The sequence below is a fragment of the Rhodamnia argentea genome, chromosome 5, assembly GCF_020921035.1.
Source record: "Rhodamnia argentea isolate NSW1041297 chromosome 5, ASM2092103v1, whole genome shotgun sequence".
Taxonomy (NCBI): Eukaryota; Viridiplantae; Streptophyta; class Magnoliopsida; order Myrtales; family Myrtaceae; genus Rhodamnia; species Rhodamnia argentea.
Genome location: NC_063154.1, coordinates 8,997,418 through 9,017,221, shown reverse-complemented (window position 1 = coordinate 9,017,221; position 19,804 = coordinate 8,997,418). Strand labels below are relative to the sequence as shown.

Below are 19,804 nucleotides of genomic sequence, written 5' to 3'. Positions count from 1 at the left end.
TATATATATATATATAGACACACGCATGTAAACTATGTATTCTAAAGAAGAAAGAACTTAAATGAAAAATGGGAATTATAATAAATAAAAATGAAGATTAGTTTTTTTTTTAGTTTTCTTTTTAACATTAGAACTCAAATGTATTTAAATATAATAATTATTTTAATTTTATTATGTAAGAAGTTTGTTATTCAGAAAAATAGTTTTTATATAGTAAATGAAAAAAAATTATATCCACCTTATCTCACCTCCCCCCATGAGATAATTATATGCAAGGTATATCCCCTTTATAGCCCACTATATCATATTTTGAGCAGAACCAAACCCAAGATAATCCTAACTTTTATCCCGATCGCCAAACGTAGCTTAATTTTATCGGTTTTGTCCTAAATCTTTCGACAATTTGTCAATGTAGCCAAACCCAACCAATTTTAGCCGGAAATCACTTACGTGGATAGTGGTCATCCCGCATGGCACGACCGACGCCGAGTAGATAATTTTACATTCTAAAATTTTTAATTTATTCTTTTTATTTTTTTTTTCAACTTTGGACCGAGGAGGTCCCAGCCTCGAGGCGATGGCCGGCGACCCTCTGGACTAGGTGCGGACATTGCGACCCTCGCCGGCCACCAGTGAGGGCGTTGGCTAGATTTGGGCGAGAGTGCGGTGGCCCTCACTAGCCCAGAGTTGGAAATAAGAGAATCTTCAAAAAAATCGCAAGAATTATCCGCGTTAGTATCATCGGGCCACATAGGACGCCGGTCTCCACGTCAACAACTTCCGGTCAAAAGGAACCGGAAAGACTAAATTTGACAAAATGTCAAAAGATTTAGAACTAAATTTGACAAACTTGAAAGGTTATGATTTTTCGGGACAATTTTTTCGAGAGTCGTTAGAGGATACAAGTCGATCTAGGACGTAAAAGACATTTTGATGATTATTCCGCTCGGGAACGTTTTAGGAATGTTTCCATCGTTTTAATTACTATTAGACATAATATCAATTGGCTGCATAGTCTTTTGAAGATTTAGGAGGTGCTCAAGAGTCTGCTCATTAATTAGTTGGTTTATTTGATTTTCTGGAGTTATGATAAGTGGGTTTTTGTTTTGCCTCTGCTTGTTGTTTTGGAAAAACTGCATAATTTGCGTCATGCAATTTTATATTATCTGAAAAAAATCAAGCAATTACTATTCACAAATTGTGACTATCAAAACATCATTATTCCATCGCCTTTGAGAAGTTATTGTGTGTCACACATCTGTGAAAGGAAACAGATTCGGGCGTGCATCAGCATGAAGCTGCATCGGACACGGATTCACGAAACGAGATCACGGCGGCGCATGAATGAACGAATATTGAGATTGCGAATTATTGCACTCGAGGCTCGGTATTTAGTTAGAGCCTGTGACTACGTGGCGAATCAACCGCGGATTACAAATTTCTTACTCTGAAAGTCTGTGAATTTTTTTGGGAACCATTCTGCTTTAGTGTTATGTGATTGTTTCGAACACGATGCAAATGTGTTGATTCCGAATTACCTTTTGAAGTATACGTGCCTGACTATGAAATTGGAACTGCATGTCTGATCTTTGGTTTTCATATTGATTGAAAATTGTGGAGACAGTCAACAGAGTTAGCCGTCTTTGGATTATGCGTTGTCCGGCTTATCCTTGCCCCGTCACGGGCTTAGCGCGGCATTTCCGTTCCGCGCTTTGGATATGATTAAGAACTTAGTAATTAGATCGACCAAAACAACCGTTTCAAGACAGCACTTTAAAAAAAAAAAAAAAAATCAGCAAGATAGTACTTTTTTTTTAATCAGCAAGATAGTACTTTGAAAACAGGGAAAATTGTCAAGAAAAAAAAGTCTAAATTCTATTGTACGGCGAACAGTTCGGTCCTACAACCTATAATTATGCAAATTTAGTCATAGACTTATTTGACGATTTGTCAATTTAGTCCTTCCGGTCAGTTTATGTCGAAAATCATTGATGCGACAATCTAGTCAATGTCAACCGTCCTACGTGGCACAAGTAGTAATGACATAGACAATTTTTGTAATTCTTTTTCCCTTTGCCGGCCCTCGGGCAAGGGTCCCCTCACTAAATCAAGTGAGAGCTGCCCTTTCCTGAGTCCAAGAACCTCCGCTAGCCATTGATGAGGCCTGGCAATGGCTGGGAGAGGGAAAATGGGAAAAAATTAAAAAAAAAAAACGAAATGAAAGTCAAAAGAAAAGGAAAGAAAGAAAAAATTAAAGCAGGTTAACAAAAAAATTGCAAAAATTGTCCGTGTTGACATCGACCGTGCCACATAGGACGGCCAACGCTTATTAAACCCCCACATTAACGATTTCCAACCGAATTTGTCACATCGTTAAAATTTTTTTTATTAAATTAACAAATCGTCAAAAAGTTTAAGACTAAATTGATATAATTGTTAGATTTATGACTAAATTGGCCACAATATAAATAGGTTTGAAGATTTTTTTGGGATAAATTTTCCCTTTTAGAATGCATTCGGGGCACTTCACGTTAATTCAATCTCTTGAACGTTCCTTCATCTGTATGATTTTTTCTCGTAAACTGCAGGACCCGAGACATTTCTACATTTCTTTGGGGTGGAGCTCCTTTGCTTTCGCAGACAAATTAGCTTCAATTCTTGTCCACATTTGCACATTGTCGATGTATATAGGGGAGGCAATGGATGTATTGATTGTTTGGCTTGTATCCATGTAACTCATTTCCCGGAACCGTGGAGAGTAAGCTCCTATCCCTGGTAAATGTAGGCGGTCGTGTCATTGATGACTATATTCAAACAAGTGAAATCCTTTCCCTCACGGTTTTGCCCAACATTGCCGTCATTATCGGCCGCATAATGCAGTCACAATTCACGGGCGGCGCATAATGGATGACCGACCTTAAGACGTGCCTTGTGCTTGATGCTATGACCTAGCTTCTCAAAATTTTGCAAATTGTAATTCTCTGTTCATCATGCAACCTGATATGATTGGTCACTATTAGAAGGCAGTGCAACTAGACCTACCCATGAATCATCCAAATGAAAACAGAACAAATAGAGAGCCAAACTACCTTCGCTTTGGGACACAAACGGTCTACCGATTGAGATATAAGAACGTGTGCGCTTCAGAATATTGATGTTTCTTCGGCGAACTTCCCCAAAACACAGAAACAAGTCATGTCCATGCGCAAAACGGAACAGGACGACGAGACTGCACTCTCCATCCTGACTCTCATTTTCACTTTCAAAGATGCACATATTGTAAATCTCTAGAGAAAATAGACAGAGAAAAGGGCTATCCGAATGCCAATAGTACACGTATGGGTTACGATTACAAAGGAAGAATAATCATTCTACTAAGGAAATGAACAAGGCGACGCCCATACCCATTACGAGCGAAGTTAACTGAACTAATGTACTTTTCAACGTTACATGCCCGCTGCTATTCATTTCTGCGAGTACTCCAGCTACTGCAATGTATATAAAACCACCGGCCGTGAACCCCTGGAAAGATGGAGAAGCTTCAGACAAATGCAACAAATATGAATTCTACAAACATTAATAAATTCAACCATCATAAAATTTTTCTACCTCAATCAATGATGACTGCCCCGGCTCTTGTCCCCAAAGCAAAGCCTACAGCAACAGCAGGAAACGGTTTGATGTCTAAGCCGAGGCCATTAAGAACAGCTTTAGCAATGTCAAAGTTTATTTACTTACCAGTGTAGTTCCTCCTAAAGCGACCAGGGCAGAGAGAAAATTGAAGAAGAGGGCTTTTGATACACTAAAACCCGATCTTACTAAAATTCCAAAATCACCAACCTGCACAGGAGCAAAACCAAAATGGGCAAGCCTATTCCAATGAGTTGGTTTCCTGAACAATCAAAGTACATATCTGCGCAATGCTCTATTACACGCTATGAGAGTAAGCTAAAAAATACTCTCTGAGAAAGAAGCAGCAGATTCTACCCACATGGAATTTCAATCTTAATATTATTGAGCATAACAGGAAAAGGAGTAGGTGCACTTTTTACTAGGTCCGAGTATCATCATATATCCATGGTGCATGTTTTACTGAGGAAAACTAAAAGCATGAAGCTGATGACCCATATAATTTTAGCATCAGAGTTGGTTGCCTCTATTATTATGAACAGAATAATGACATTAAAGTGCAATGACCATATTCTTTCAATGCATCATTATGTACCGCCTAGGACACGGTCCCATCAGTTGACTCATCGGAAAACATTTAGTTTGTCTCTCCAAACAATAAACAAGGACACTGATGCAAGAATCACGTGCTCAGTCATTAGGAAGAAAATGCTGCATCTTAATATGAGCTTCAAATCAGCATGATGGGTCCTTGCATCAGTTGAAGGAAATACAAACCTCTTGAGGAAGCTCATGAGCAAGCAAAAACAGAGTTCTGGACCATCCACCAACAGAACCATAGAGAAGGAAGGCACTTCCTAAGGCCATGCCATCAGTGAAATTGTGCTACAAAAGTCAATCTTGATCAGATCAAGCTAAACTACCCCTGCACAAGAAACTAAATGCCTTATTGAAGATAGACACTTTGTTTTATAATATATGTATACTTACAACACCATCGGAGAAGAGGTTAAGATAACCAAAGACAAGATTCGAAGGTGATTGAGCTGCATCTTTTTCCTTCAACGATATTTGAGCATTGGAGAGGTCATCCACCATATTTTCATCTGGTTTACCATCTGCCACAGAAGCTATAACTTTTCTCTGCAAAAAGCCAAAAATGATAGCAGGATAAATAATGATATGTCTTATACCATAAAGTTGAGATTTCGCTGTCATAATATCGCATAGAAGAACAGGCTTTTAACAGCCAGAATGATGCACAGTAAATTATCCACGCTGGTATGCACTATCAACCAATCATCTCTAGATCATACTGGATCGGCTTAAGTAGTGCATTTTATGCTTCACAATACGTAATGATATTTAAGAATAGCCTACCTTCCGAAGAGATTCAAGTTGACCCATATTATCTCCATCCAAAGAATCATCGGAAACTTTGTCAACCTTTTTCCCTTCACTCTTTCCATCTGACAACTGTGAGTGCAACTGGTCATCTGAATCTTTTTCATCATTCAGCTTTTTACTACTCTTATGATGATGGTGATGATGTCCGTGATTGAATACATTTGTCCCTCGAGACTTTTCCTCAACATACCTTACAAGCTTCTCTACAAGAAGAAAAAGCACAATTCCACCTGCGAGTACATAATGGTTATAATGTGTGAATCTCCCTCGTGTATCACTTCAACTAAATCAGAAGGACAAAGGGGAATCATCACTCGCAATGAGAATGAAGCACATAAACAATGCAAAAGATAGATGATTAAGCTCTATGAAAGGTCAGAATGCAAGACTAGTAATTTCCAATAATGTACAGTCAAGTATGACTAAAACAAACATATCTTGGTAAAAAAAAGAGAGACTCCTTGTCAATACTAATACAGTTGATGACAAAGGAGGAAGACGAATTTGCTCTTTGCTTAGTATTTGTCCTGCTTGTTAATCAGCCAATCAATACAAGGAAGAGGTTTGAGGGTCAGCCCCTTAGGAGGAGTTGATAAAGCCCTAATCCAGGAGTTCTACATTGGGAAACTTCCTTTTGAGTCTTCTAGTCTTCTTTTTTCTGGGTGTTGGTTCATGAAACATCTTCAAGTCACCCTAGATAGTACCAGAATAATATAGCATACCATCACACATTACATTTGTTTATCGAAAGTTCAGTGAAATTTCTTTTAAACCAATTGATACCACAACATCTTTTCTCATGAATCAAATTTATATGAAATAATTAGACCACTGAGAAGTGACAACATGTTGCCTCCACTCAGTGTTGATGATGTCAAGGTTTCATCAGGAGGTAGCATGTGTCGAAGTAGTTGATGAAGTCATTATCAGGAAAACATGTGCATAAGCACATGCATGCGCACACATGCACAAAAGCATGCAGAGAGAGAGAGAGAGAGAAAGAGGGAGGAGGAGGAGGAGGAGGAGGAGGAGGAGGAGAATGATTACCCAGAATGGACATTCCAACAGAGAGATCCTTCAAACTGTGATGATGTTCATGTCCAGAATGAGGTAGATGAGAAAGGTCTACACTGTGATCATCTGAATGTGAGTGCCCACCCCCTGAATGTATAACCTAAATAATGTTACTTCTATCTAAAAAAGACCAAGATTTGACAAATTTGAATCAACAGTGTATAAAGCTTTTCACCATCAGAACATACAATTTTTCCCTAAGCATTTGCAAAACAAAATAGGAACCTGAACAACAGCAACAAGAACTAAGCTTCATCCCACCATAGTGAACCCAAACTCCCAAACAAGATCCCATTGCCACAAGAAAGCTATAGAATTCATATATAAACCATCTACTGCAGATATTAAAATTGGCATGGATTTCCACAAAAACAAATCCAACAAAAGTGTCTATATTCACATACATATTCAGCTCCTTTGCGAGGATTACAGTGGAATCTATCAAAGCAACAAATTTGAAGTTAAGCCACTATGGGCAACAAGCATATGATATCCAATAATTGAAAGCAAAAACCCAACCGAATGCTCATTCAATGGAGCTATAATTTTCAACTCAAATGAAGCTCTAGTTAAGCAAGCAAGTAGAGCCTTTAAAAAAACATCTAGTGAGTATCAAAATATACCAAAAGCATGTGGAAGCTGGTGCAGAAAAGCATCTCCTAACATTGCACCTGCCTGAAAAAACAATGAATTAGAACGAACACAACCTCAGATTTCATGGAAACAAGTGCGGTCTCAGTTAGTTCATGTATGATAAAGTGCCTCAATATAATCAGCATATCTTTGAACATTAATATAGCAACTTACCAATTTGACAACTTTTTCTCTCATAATGCTGGTAAATAAGATTGTAGAAGACAAATTTTTCTTGCAACTTTATCAACTTGATTAAAGTAAAACAGTAGAAGAATTCAAAAAACTGGGGGTCAATTTAACATCTCAACTGTATGTAAAGTGCAAATAAGATAATCTCCTTAGAAAATCACTCGTCAAAACTTGTACATTCAAATTTGTAGAGAATGTGTACATTCTAGCCAAGAACAAAACACTTAAAGCACTCTAAAAAGGGAGGATTATGAGAGCACATAGGAGGATTAGCAATTTATTGAGAAACAACAGGGGACCTCACATGAAAGCCTTTGTGATCTCTCACACTCAAGTATCAGCAATGATGACAAGTTTGTTACAGAGTCTTTTACAATTTATACCATGTATAAATAGTTACACATGCAATCGCCGGAAATCAATTACTAGGAAGCGATAATACGGAAAATTTGGCACGCACACCAATATCATGTGGTGAAGAACACCCCCTAGTACTTAGAATGCACTGAGTTTTAGTACTTAATGCACATATTGTACCATCCAAAGTCTCAATCCAATTGTGATGGAGTGGGCTCGGATTATCTTAATTCTTACCCCAAATAATGCCAATGAATCAACAACTGCCTTAGACGGCTTCCCTTGCACTGCAATTACATAGAAGATTCAATCTTCAATCAGCACTAACCTTTTTATAGAACTTTTTCGTTGGAGTAAATAGTTTGAGCACACACCAAAGCAGTTTGAAATTAGGACACAATCAATGTGTCGAGAAAGTGAAAGGCACTTGGCTATGTGCAACTACAATCGAGCAACTTACCAAACATTAGGGGCAATATGATCAAACAAATAAGTGAAGCCATGCTAACCAACAATGAGCAACCCAAGGCATGAACCCATAGACCTATAAAAGAAGAAGTTAACACCAATTGTTAGAATCACAGGGATGGTTCCACTATTAATGACCTATACAGACATGCTGTCAATTTCCACACTGCAAAGAGTTCATTTCATGCTTTTTCATGTCAAAATAGTCGTAACCAGAGAATTACATCGACGCCGCATTCATTCCATATACAGAATCCAGAATGCAGAAGGGTCAAATGAGGCCATGGACAGCAATAAAATCACTATATCCAACCAATACCTAAATGCTCCTTTCAATTTTCAGGAAAACCTACACCAGTTACCATCACATTCAAATGGTGCAAGGCACAATCTACGACAATCAAAGTATTCGCAACCCTATGCCGCTAGAACTTTTCACCATATAGCAACTACAATCCAATCTATTGAGTTTGATGCATAACAGCCGACGCAACACAAATGACCAATCAAACAAAGGGTAAGAACAATTGCCGTCCCAAGGAGGTGACAGTATACAACAAATTACCTAGACCAGAGAGATCCGATTCACCAGACTGCCCATCCAAGTGATGATGGTGGTGGTGGTGGTGGTCATGGTCATGGTCATGACCATACTGAGGACCAAATCCATAGAGCTTCAGGTCCTCTTCCTCTGCCAGCTCCTCGGGCAGCTTCAACTTCCCACCTTTCTCTTCATGGTGATGGCCATGGTCATGATGATGATGATGACGATGGTCGTGGTCGTGGTCGTGGTCGTGGTCGTGGTCGTGATCGCCACAACTGTGCACCGGCGGTGCAGGGGTAGAAAACCCAGAATGTGGACAACTCCCCTCCTGCCCCAAACACAGATCCAAGCACAGGACGGAAATGACCGCGAACAGTAACGTCGCGAAACCGCTCAGCCTACACGATCCCATGCTTGGATTCGAACGAAACCTGAACTGGGTTCTGGCGTTCTTGAATAGGGTTTTGGATTTGAGCCAAAACGGATTCGTGGGTCGAACGTGGTTTCTCTTGGGGTTTTACGTGGAGCGGCGTTTGCAGGTGCCTTCGATGGTGATGAAGCAGACGATGGCGAAGAACAGGACGATGATGGCGATTATGATGCCGAATGTGACCACTCCCATCGCGTTTCCGTCGGTATTGTAACAATAAATACGGGAATTTTCATGCGCGTCGAGCGTTTGGCAGCAGATTTGTTCTTGGAATCATAAAAAAATTGAATCTTTCCAGACGAAATGCTTCTCTTCTTTAGACACAATCTTAGGTAGTTCAGTGTTTTTCTTTTGGGCAGTTCAGTAATTCAGTCACTTCAGTGAGAGTTTTTTCTTCCTTTTTCTTCTGGATTAATCACCTTTTCTTTTTATCTTCACCCTTTTTTTGTGGGTCATACAGTTCAGTACTTCAGTGGGAGTGGCAGAAGCAGCTTTTATTGATGTTTGAAATTGACATTGGAATTGAGCCGAACCGGTTTCCTTTGACACCAGCCATGTTCCGGGATCAATCTAAGAATAGAATCTAATTCAAATTAATATTAACGTTCCAGTATACTATGTATAGCATTACTCTTTTTCGTTAAGATCATTTAAAAGGATCCCAGCTTTGTTTCGTGGAGTCCGAAAATAAAGCGATAATGACAATCTAAAAAATCTTAATTGTGATATCTGAATTTTGATTTGTTCAATATAATTACTGAACTTTACCTTAATATGTAATGCGATTCTTCAACTTTTAACATATTCAATATGATTCGTAAAACTTTTGATAAATGTATAGCTTATAAGTTGGCACATGTTCTCCCTTAATGTCGCATGACGAGCATAAGAACAAATATTTTTTTTAACTTCGGTCATTAATAAATCCTCGTAGAGATACATTGATATCTTCAAACACATTATTAGGTGTGGATCGCTACACCGCATACATTATAAAAGCTTAAGCTTATGACCCCGAATTAAAATTCAAAATCTTTTCACACACTGGTTTTGTAAAAGAGTGCAAAATAATGTTCTACAAATGCAATAAATTCTTCGAAAAGAGAAGGAAAAAAAGAGAGGAGGAATCCAGTATTTAAAAGAAGGAGGAAAAGAAAAAAGAGACAGGAGCTGAAACAAAAGGTCTGACCGAAAGATTCGTTCCCTCCATAGTGGGAAACGTCCTCTGTCCGGTTCCTTGATCAAAGTTCCGTTCTTTCGGTCCCCAATCCCGACCCAGATCGACCCTTTTAGCTTTTACCCACTGAACTTCTCTCCAGGCGCACGACCTCAGCTATGGCGGCTCGGGTGTTGACGGTCGCGCAGGACGGAACCGGGGACTTCTGTACGGTGCAGGAGGCGATAGACGTGGTGGCGCTCGGCAACACTTGTCGGACCGTCATCCGGGTGTCGCCGGGCGTCTACAAGCAGCCCTTGTACGTGCCCAAGACCAAGAACTTCATCACCCTCGCCGGGCTCAGCCCCGAGGACACCGTCCTCACTTGGCACAACACCGCCTCCAAAATCGATCACCACCAGGTAATGCGCGGCTTCCATTCTCTGTCTGTGTGACTTTTAAGGAGCTGCCGTGGAGACCCTTGATGGCGACTTGATACTTGGAAGGTCGACATTGTCTTCTTCAGGCGTCTCGTTTGATTGGGACGGGGACGTTTGGGTGTGGGAGCACGATCGTGGAAGGGGAAGATTTCATTGCTGAGAACATCACTTTTGAGAATTCGGCTCCTGAGGTAATGAGGTGAACTTGTAGGTGGTTTTCTTGTTCTTTTTCTACGGCTGACTGGATGGACCCAACAAATGTTTGATAGAATGAGAGTAGAGAGAGAGAGAGAGAGAAGGGGAAGAAGGGCAGAAAAGATGGGCAGAGAGAAGAATAGAAGAGATTGTAACTTCATTTATTTCTTGGATTCTTAAACTTGTAGAGTTTGTGGAACATTTCTCTCGGTCACAGAGTTCTCTCTCAGATTACTGTAAGTTACTGACAGGACACCTTATAACTAACACATGACTCTCTCGCTTCACAACTTAGCTACTAAGAGTGCTCAGCTTCTCCTTAACATGGTGGACAGCAACTCCGACCTGGGCAAACCTGGAATGTCAGGCATTGGTTAGGATTAGAGGCGGGAGTGAGTGTAGTGGAATGGTTGATGGAAGTTCCTGCTTCTAAGCATGGATTGTGTTGGTAAAGTTGGAATTTGGCTTGTTCCAGTGCTTAAGGGAACTAAACCTCACCATGTGACTCAGACTCCTCCTCAGGCCACAAATGAAGGTAGAAATGAAGTTGGTTTTAGGTGAGCCAGGACTTTCTTGGAGCATCATTACCTCAATTACTTGAACTTCTCTAGATGCCCATTTATGCCCCTTTTAGTGAAAGCTTATTGAAATTTTCATTTTAACTAGTAACTCCTCAACCCCAAATCTCTATTGCACCTCCAACACAAACCCCTCCAATGACACCCCTTCTTAGCGCTTTGCTGGTGTAGGACAACGAGTCCAATGGTGGACAAGAAATGTTTATGCTCACAGCTAAAGCTTCCTAAGCATCGCACCAAGGTTTTCTTAAGCATCACATTTTAAGACAAGAATTGCACCACAAAATTCCGAGGCAAATACTTGCAAATTTAGTAATTTATTGACTCTATTGAAAAGCATTGGAAGTCCTCGAACTTTCCAAATTTCTCAATTAGGTTCCTTAATTGTTTTTCTCTTTGGTGCAATTTGGTCCCTCAAATATATGTGTTCTTGTTCAAGCTGGTCCTTCCATCAAAATTGTGACAGCAATGCTGATGTGGCCGTTAAGTCGCCATTAAATGCTGACACAAACATGGCATAACATAAAAAATGGCTCAGAAATAAAGAATAGTAAAAAATCAAGAAAAGGAGAGAAGAGGCGGGGTGCCATTGGTGTCGAGCGACCTCCGGCCACTGGCTATTGGGGGTTGCCAATACTGGTGGCTGCTGGCCGGGGGTCGTGTGACCTTAGGCAAGGTCTGATCTAGGGTGTCGCGATCTTAGCCAGATCTGCTGGGGTCGAGCAACCCCTCTCAGACATCGCCTGCTTTGCCAGGGTCGCAAGAACCCAAGCCAGGTCTAGCCTTGGTCAGGGTCACGGGACCTCTGCCCGGTGATGGTCGGTGTGTGGGAAAGTTGGAAATTTTAGATATATATATATATATATACCACAAAAGATCCTACTATAGTAGATCCAATAAATAACATAAAGAGAAGTAATTTTTAAAGACCCTTATATTCCCCATCAAGCTGGAGCATATATGTCTATCCAGCCCAGCTTGTTAAATTACTTGATGGACAGAACAGCTTTGGACAGGTCACCCTACTGATCCTCCGATTGAATAATCTTTACCAACTTATTTCCTCATCACTAAATCTCTGATCCAATGCAAATAAACTTCAACACGTCTTCATCACTGTTAACCATTTATTGCTAGAATGTGTTTGAGGTTTGGCTATGTTTTTGGAGGGTGTTTAGTGGTTTAATGCAAAGAAATGCAAAAAGACCTTGGTGTGTTTTATATGCACTAAAAAAGAAAGGAGACAGAAGATTCCATTGATCCCCGTTGGGACTTTTTGGCTGATTTGGAGTGAAAGAAGCAGGAGATTTTCCGATAATACAGAGAGTCATTTGGTAAGAATTAGGGACCCTTGGCTATCTACCTTGAATTTTTGGTGTGCACAGAGACAAGTCTTGATGCAAAAGCTATTCTAGACCTACTGGTCTACGTGTGCTCTACTTGATTTTGTATATAGTTTGGGATCCCTTTATTGCCTTTTTAATTAAGTACCTTACGATTGAAACAAAGCGATATATATGAGTTGACTATCACAAAACCAGAGAGAACTCGTTTCTTATGATAATGAATGGACCAATAACATCTCACAAGCAATATTAGCCATGTCCTTTCATGCCAGCACATTTGCCTTTTACTTTTACGTGTGACCAAATTCGTTCCAAGATAAGTGCAATAACCAATAGACATCCTGTCAAATGATGACCATCTCTATTTAAATAGGAAAACCCAATTTTGTCAAGAGAATTAAAATGTTCACATCAACCTTTTCCGGAGCACTTCTGGATAACACAAAACTCAACAGACACCTTCTCAGTATTATATGGGACCCTCTATAAATTGACTGAGAACTCCAGTTGCACATGTAATTTCAGGTTGTGCCACTGTGAAGTTTATCCACTCTGCTCCTATTCGCCAGGACATCATTATATTTATGAAGTTTGATACTAGGATCCATAGGTAGATCTACATGTTTTGCTCTCGAAAGTCTCATTCCTCCAAAAGTTTAGTGATACACTTTCTTTTGAGAAAGATCGGTTCCTTGTTTAGATCTCGCTATTTAAATACTGATGAAGTAGCTTAACGACCCAAGTTCCTTAGTTTGAAAGTGATTGTTCAGTTGGCACTTTACCAACAAATGCTATTTTTGTCATTGTAGTAAGCTCTGTATCATCTAAATAGACAACTAGGGGTGTAACCACTACAAAAGTCTGTGTACAAACTAGAATGATCTGAAGCACAAAGATGAATCCAAAGTCATTGTGCATTCTGGACACCATCATGTCATCACCACGATAGCCAGATCTGACAAATCACTGCCACGTCAGCATGCAGTCGCCCATCATATCATTTCAATGTCAACAATTCTGCTAATGCTACTGTTGTCCTACCACGTCATTAACGACTGCCAATTTGGTGCGTTGCCTTGTCAGCATCCTAGTCATTTCCCCCTTGTTCAACACATGGAGTCACGTCATCAAAGTTGCCACTCTTCACTTTCCACAGATTAGAGTGCGAAGTACTTATCTTATTTTATCCATTGAAACCTAGTGGAATAGGTCGGTCAGCCTAGGGCCTGGCTGGGTCCAATTCTAACAAAACCAATCCCTGCCGTTTTGTCTTTGCTTGATAAAAGTCCTTTTATTGATATGTAATACAACCAAAAAGTATTGTTAGAAGGGTCTCTTGATCTTAAAGCATGTTAAAAGGAAAAAAAGAAGAAAAACCGAAAGATGGCAGCATTGCCAGAGCAGATGCAGCATTGAGGCGGTGAGGATATGGCATAGGGTGGCATTTTACCTCCTGCAATTTCAGGATATTCTACGTGTGTGGGTCTGAGGTGCAAACAATGTTGTGTATTCCTTTTGAATTATGCTGGGTGTAATTGGATTTTTTTTTTAGCAGGGTTCAGGCCAAGCTGTAGCAATTAGGGTAACAGCAGACCGGTGTGCCTTCTACAACTGCAGGTTTCTTGGTTGGCAGGTAAAGTCACCATTTCATCTTGGAGTTTTTCGGTTGTATAAGTCATTGGGATCTGTTGGGACCTGAGTCCTAGGCTTCCTGAAAAAATAAGTAAATGGAAGCTGATGTAGGGAAACTTTCAAAAGGAGTGAAGAGAGAGGAGAAAACGACGAAGAAATCTTGCATATTCATTCATGATAACTAGCTTTGTTTGGGTGAAATTATGTATTCATTCATCATAACTAGCTTATGGGTTTACCATGTCCCCTGGTAGAGCCTGTATAGAAGAACTAATTCAGCATCCTCAGCATCTTGGCTTTCAAGTTACATTGTCGATAATCTCCAGGTTATTAAATTATGTCTTGGTTGGTCACTTCGTTTTCCTTGAGGAAGAATGAAGGAAACTGTGCCGTTTCTACGGGGACGAATCAGATCACTGAACTCAAAATTTAAGTGATGGCTCCTCTGATTCTTTTAACGGTTCTCCCATACACGGTAGCTATGATCCTGGTACGATCTGGCTATTGCAACCAGATGCAAGGTGGCACAAACCTCCTCGTTGTTTCCAACTTCTCTTTTACAACTGTGACACATGAAACATGAGCTGATTTACGCTACCTGAAGGTAGTTACAATCAGGCCACAAGATCAATTCTGCCGGAAATGGTACTAAACACTTTGTCTTGATCACTAGTGATGAGAAGGCCCATGTAATTGTGATCGTGAAAATTCAGAACACCTATAGTCATGTGAGTGTGTTTGAGTGAGAAAAAGGGCATCCATGCGTGGTTAATCCATGTAATGTCCACCAAAATTTATCCTTCCTTCATGATCCCGGTAATACTTCTATTTTGTCCATGACAAAGGTCAAAGTAACTTTCTATTTGATTCTTAGATAGATGTGTTGCCGTGAGGCAAAACTGTGAATGGAATTATTTATCACGGTCTGATAGAAAATTTGCTTCATTCTTCGATAAGTGCGCAGCACAGAAGAATGTACTCCTAAAGCATATGCTTCTTAGCCTCGAACACCTTGCTCCTATGAAGCCACTGCCCACTATGTTGTATTTTTCTGTTGTAGATGGAGAAAAAGTGACCGGTGGACCAGTCACTATGGAGCAGGGAGTTACTAACCCGTTCACTGGTTGTTCTGTTGCTGATGCAGGATACATTGTACTTGCATTATGGGAAACAATATTTAAGAGATTGCTACATCGAGGGAAGTGTAGACTTCATCTTTGGCAATAGTACTGCTCTTTTGGAGCACTGTCATATCCATTGCAAGTCAGCAGGTTTCATAACAGCACAAAGCAGGAAGTCTTCTCAGGAATTGACTGGTTATGTGTTCTTAAGGTTCTTAAGCCCTATCTTACTTATTTTTTGAAAGGAGAGTCGAGTCTATCCATAGATTCTTCGTTTTGTTCAATATAGACTATACTTGGTGCACTTAATTGTGGCTATCAAACATGAATTAGTGTTTTCTGCTACGTAATTGCATTTCAAGCCAATGTTTAGACCTTTCTATCAGTAATTGATTGTAGAAGCATTGTAGAGCACTTGTATTTAGTTCTCTCTCTCTCTCTCTCTCTCTCTTTTTTTTTTTTTTTTTGAAAGGAGAGTCGAGTCTATCCATAGATTCTTTGTTTTGTTCAATATAGACTATACTTGGTGCACTTAATTGTGGCTATCAAACATGAATTAGTGTTTTCTGCTATGTAATTGCATTTCAAGCCAATGTCTAGACCTTTCTAGCAGTAATTGATTGTAGAAGCATTGTAGAGCACTTGTATTTAGTTCTCTCTCTCTCTCTCTCTCTCCTTTTTTTTTTTTTGGTTTTGGGGGGGGGGGGGGGGGGGGGCGGTGGGGTGTTGTGTGGGGCCAGTGCGCAAACATAACCAGAGCACTTGTATGATCAGGTAACTTTTTGTCCTTCCTTGGGGAAAAAATTTTCCGGCCCTTTATTCCACAAACTGTATATTATTGATGGGATAAGTGCACTAAATGTCCTGAAATTTGTTGCATAAGTGTAATCATATCTCAAAACTCTAAAATGAATGCAATCAATTCCAAATTTTGTCCAAGTAGTGCAATCAAGGAATTTCGTTACCTTCGTCCAATTTTAGTGATGGAAAATCTTGACGTGGTAATTTTTTGAGTTTTTGGAGATTATATGGCACCAATGTGGGGTCAAGTGATTGCCACACCAAGAAAAAGGGCGAAGAATTTTTTAAAGAAAAAAAGAACTTGGAGAGAGAGAGAGAGAGAGAGAGAGAGAGATCACATGACCAGGGGGAGTTTAAAGGCTGACAGTGCCTTCACTGGCGAGGTCTGTCAACCCTGTTTGATTCCACTCTACAGTTAGTTTCTTTTTTGGGGGACAGTTTAATTATGTGCTGCTGAATTGATTGTCGAAGCTTGCAATCTAGTGAATTGAGGCTTCAAAGTTCTTTCATATTTAAGGCTTTGATTTTTGTGAGAAATTTTTTTTTTCTGTTATGGTATTTTTGGGTGTATCCACAGAGAAGATTAAATTATTCGGTTCTCAAGTAATGGTGTTGGCAAATGATCCGAGTGAATCCTTTTCAATAAAATTTAAGCATGTCATCATTGTAATGGTGATTCAAGCATGCCTCTAGAATGTGGCAACGGGAAAGCTGCGAGGACATTGAATAGCTGGCGAGGAGCCAATTCGAAGAAGAAAGGTAATTAATGTAGTATGCTCAATTTTTATAGTTCTGGGAAGAACTGTAAGTTTTTGAATCGATGTACTGGAAAGAAGACTGCTCATATTGGGGTTAATCAATGGTCGAGGGGGTGGACGGATCTTGTAAGTGAAGGCACTGCCGCCCCTTCAAACTCCCCCTAGACACGTGATGTCTCTTCTCTCCCCCCATTTTCTTTTCCAAAAATCTGGCTTTTTTTTTTACCATTTCATTAATGGCACCACATTAGCGGCACTGTCCTTGAATGTATGAAAAAATGTCATGTCTGCATTTTTTATCACTCGAATCAAACAGAGCTACAAAAGTCCTTGATTGCACTAATTGGAAGTTTTGCAACTTGATTGCCCTGCTTGAGAGCTTTAGGATTTGATTATGCTTGTGCACTTATCCCATATCAATTGTAAAGGAGACCAATAAATTCCAAGTGGGAGAATAAAAACATCAAAATCTAGGTGGTTAATGGATCTGAGCAGTGTTGGATGAGCAATAGCTGCACTTTTTACCAATCTGCCAAAGCTGATGCAGATGTGTCATCACTGGCAATGGAGGAACTTCATACACATATCTGGGACGACCATGGGGACCTTTCGGAAGGGTGGTATATGCATACACATACATGGATGCTTGTATCAAGCAAGCGGGCTGGAATAATTGGGGAAAAACTGAGAATGAAAGAACTGCTTGCTTTTATGAATACAGGTATGTTATCTTCGGAATCTGGGGATTTTCGTATCATGCACATTCCATATCCAGGAGAGCCGTGGGCACTGCTAAATGGAAAATTCGAGTTTGTTTCTGTGATAATTTGGCTGTGGCTTGAGATTTTCGTGGAAAACCTGCATGTTCTGAGCATTCCTGAGCATCTTGGTTCGCCTACTCCACCAATTTCTTGAACTTTATTTTAGAACCTCTAAATTGTTGATAAATTTAAAGAATGATAACAGATTTAGGTTTCGTGGATTTCAGTTATAGCTTGTTCTTCTTGGTTATAGCATTTTTTCTGGCTAAAGTGGAGGGGGTGTTGCGATACTTCTGTTTTTGATTGAGGAATAAGAACAATGAAATGTGGTGGGATGCATACAAAAAGAACTGATGTTTGTGGCTCTTTTTACTTTTGAAGCAAAAAGATAGAGATACAATCAAATCAAGTAATATATGCATTCTGGATCCACTGAACATTAGTATAAATCAAGTCTACACTCGGTATGTGCGTCTTGTTGTGGTACATCAACAACCTTTTCTTGGCTAACTATTCTAGTCGATATTGCAAGTAAATGCTATGATGGATGATCTTCTATTTTCGTGTATCTCTTCTCTTGCCCATGTTACTATGGCCATGACTTACTACGTTCCTGATTAAGCGCAGGTGTTTCGGGCCAGGCAGTTGTCCCTTAAAACGTGTAACATGGGCCAGAGAACTGATAGATGAAGAAGCAGAACAGTTCCTAGTGCATACCTTCATCGACCCTGACCCCGGGAATCCTTGGCTTGCTCAGAGAATGGCCATTAGGATACCATTTTGTGCCTAGATGGTTCCAAGATTTCACAATGGACGTAGATTTTTTTTTATACCAAGAACTTGGATTCTGGATGTTAAGCCTCGAATGTATGAGGGGATATTAACTTGATATATGAACGTGTGTACAATGGATTACCGCTGGTGTGAGGCACTTGGACTACTGGGATCTTTGTTTAGTCTGAGAAGGGATCATACTTATGTCGCTAATGATGTCCGATGCGTTTCTCTGTGCAGTTATTGTCATGAGATTGAGAGCTAGATAAGCACTGCTTTGATGCCATTCTTTATCGTTTTAGTAGAGGTAGGTTGAATCTGGTAGACCTGATTAACCCATACTCTATGTATACAACTGGCCAAATCCAATCCAACCCAATGAACCATTATCGATTACCACTCAATTAACTTATGTGTAGACGAGAGCTTCATGTTTGACTTTCTGCTGTATCCATATGGTTGATGCAGATCCTTTATTTTTCTGGAGCATTGCAAGACTAAATCTGACTGGAAACTTTTTGTTATTGATGAATCTTAGCTTTTCTTTTTACTATCCTCGGCCTCTTAGCTTCAGACCAAGATGGTATGGCAACTGGCAACTCAACAGAGCAACACTTGAAGTTATGTTTACCCCTGCATTTTCCGAGTACTCTATATATGTAAGTAAATCAGTCGAGGATTTCAAATGGATTTAAATATTAGCGGCCCCATGAATTCTCTCTTGATGAGTTTGTTTTTAGGGCAACAATGGCCTTTGAATGGGTTAGTCCTAAGCCTTTCAATTATTTTAATGTAGTTCCAAACCTTGGCATGAAATTTCTTCCGGCCAATGATCGTCGAAAATGCTTACATGTCAGTCTAGTCATGGCTAGCCGTCTTAAATGCCATGGCCGGTATCTGGCATATACAAAATGATGTTTTTTGTTTTGCTTTTGTTTTCGTTCGTTCGTCTCCGAAGATCTCTGTAGCTAGACGAACTTCATTGCAAAGTAGATCTTCATCTTATCCGTCAGGAACCCATGCAGCTCGACAAACAATTTTCAGGATTGATGATAGGGATTTTAGTAGTAACTGAAAAAAGGAAATGGCACAAGATATGGTTTGGGGGTGCGCTTCAGTTGTGCACTCAGGTATGCACCGGGGTGTGCCCCGGATGTGATGTGCACCTAGTGCGCTTAGAGATTCCTCTAGCTCTGCTACCAAGTTAAGAACAACTTGCACAATATAATTGTGTAATTCTTGGCATATTTTTCCGTGTTTACATGAGGTTATTCATAGGCTATATTAAATAACTATTCAAGGTGGCAAGATAAGCATAATATCAATTAAAGTTAATCAGGGATACGTACATCAAGGGACATAAATGCATTATCATGAAAGATATGAGGAATCGAAAGAAACATCCTAATTTCCTCTAACACAATTAATAGGTTAGTTGCACACATTGTTCTTCAGACATTTTCTTCTCTTGCCATTGTCATACAAGGTCAAGTATATGCTTAAGTAG

General features: G+C 39.8%; 2 protein-coding genes across 6 annotated transcripts; one reads left to right on the top strand and one right to left on the bottom strand.

Moving 5' to 3' along the window:
* Positions 1–2,608: 2,608 nt before the first annotated feature.
* Positions 2,609–9,075, bottom strand: LOC115740062 (IAA-alanine resistance protein 1). 3 transcript variants are annotated; one of them, XM_048279482.1, is made up of 12 exons: positions 8,327–9,075; positions 7,754–7,837; positions 7,531–7,580; positions 6,735–6,786; positions 6,085–6,198; positions 5,011–5,267; positions 4,621–4,773; positions 4,408–4,515; positions 3,739–3,840; positions 3,610–3,654; positions 3,424–3,522; positions 2,609–2,997 (listed from the first exon to the last, which is right to left on the bottom strand). In XM_048279482.1, the coding sequence occupies exons 1-12, from the start codon at positions 8,715–8,717 to the stop codon at positions 2,989–2,991; spliced, it is 1,464 nt and encodes a 487-aa protein (XP_048135439.1). In that variant the 5' UTR covers positions 8,718–9,075; the 3' UTR covers positions 2,609–2,988. The 3 variants fall into 3 exon arrangements, with proteins under 3 accessions (XP_048135439.1, XP_030529289.1, XP_048135440.1); XM_030673429.2 differs by lacking the exon at positions 2,609–2,997 and having other exon boundaries at positions 3,205–3,522; XM_048279483.1 differs by lacking the exons at positions 2,609–2,997; positions 7,754–7,837 and having other exon boundaries at positions 3,205–3,522.
* An 806-nt stretch (positions 9,076–9,881) lies between these two features.
* On the top strand, positions 9,882–18,583 carry LOC115739948 (pectinesterase 31). 3 transcript variants are annotated; one of them, XM_048279495.1, is made up of 7 exons: positions 9,882–10,313; positions 10,418–10,522; positions 14,003–14,083; positions 15,227–15,414; positions 17,310–17,483; positions 18,151–18,338; positions 18,383–18,583. In XM_048279495.1, exons 1-6 carry the CDS (start codon positions 10,071–10,073, stop codon positions 18,311–18,313), a joined length of 954 nt encoding a protein of 317 aa, XP_048135452.1. In that variant the 5' UTR covers positions 9,882–10,070; the 3' UTR covers positions 18,314–18,338; positions 18,383–18,583. The 3 variants fall into 3 exon arrangements, with proteins under 3 accessions (XP_048135452.1, XP_048135453.1, XP_048135451.1); XM_048279496.1 differs by having other exon boundaries at positions 14,006–14,083; positions 18,151–18,583; XM_048279494.1 differs by having other exon boundaries at positions 18,151–18,583.
* Positions 18,584–19,804: the final 1,221 nt, after the last annotated feature.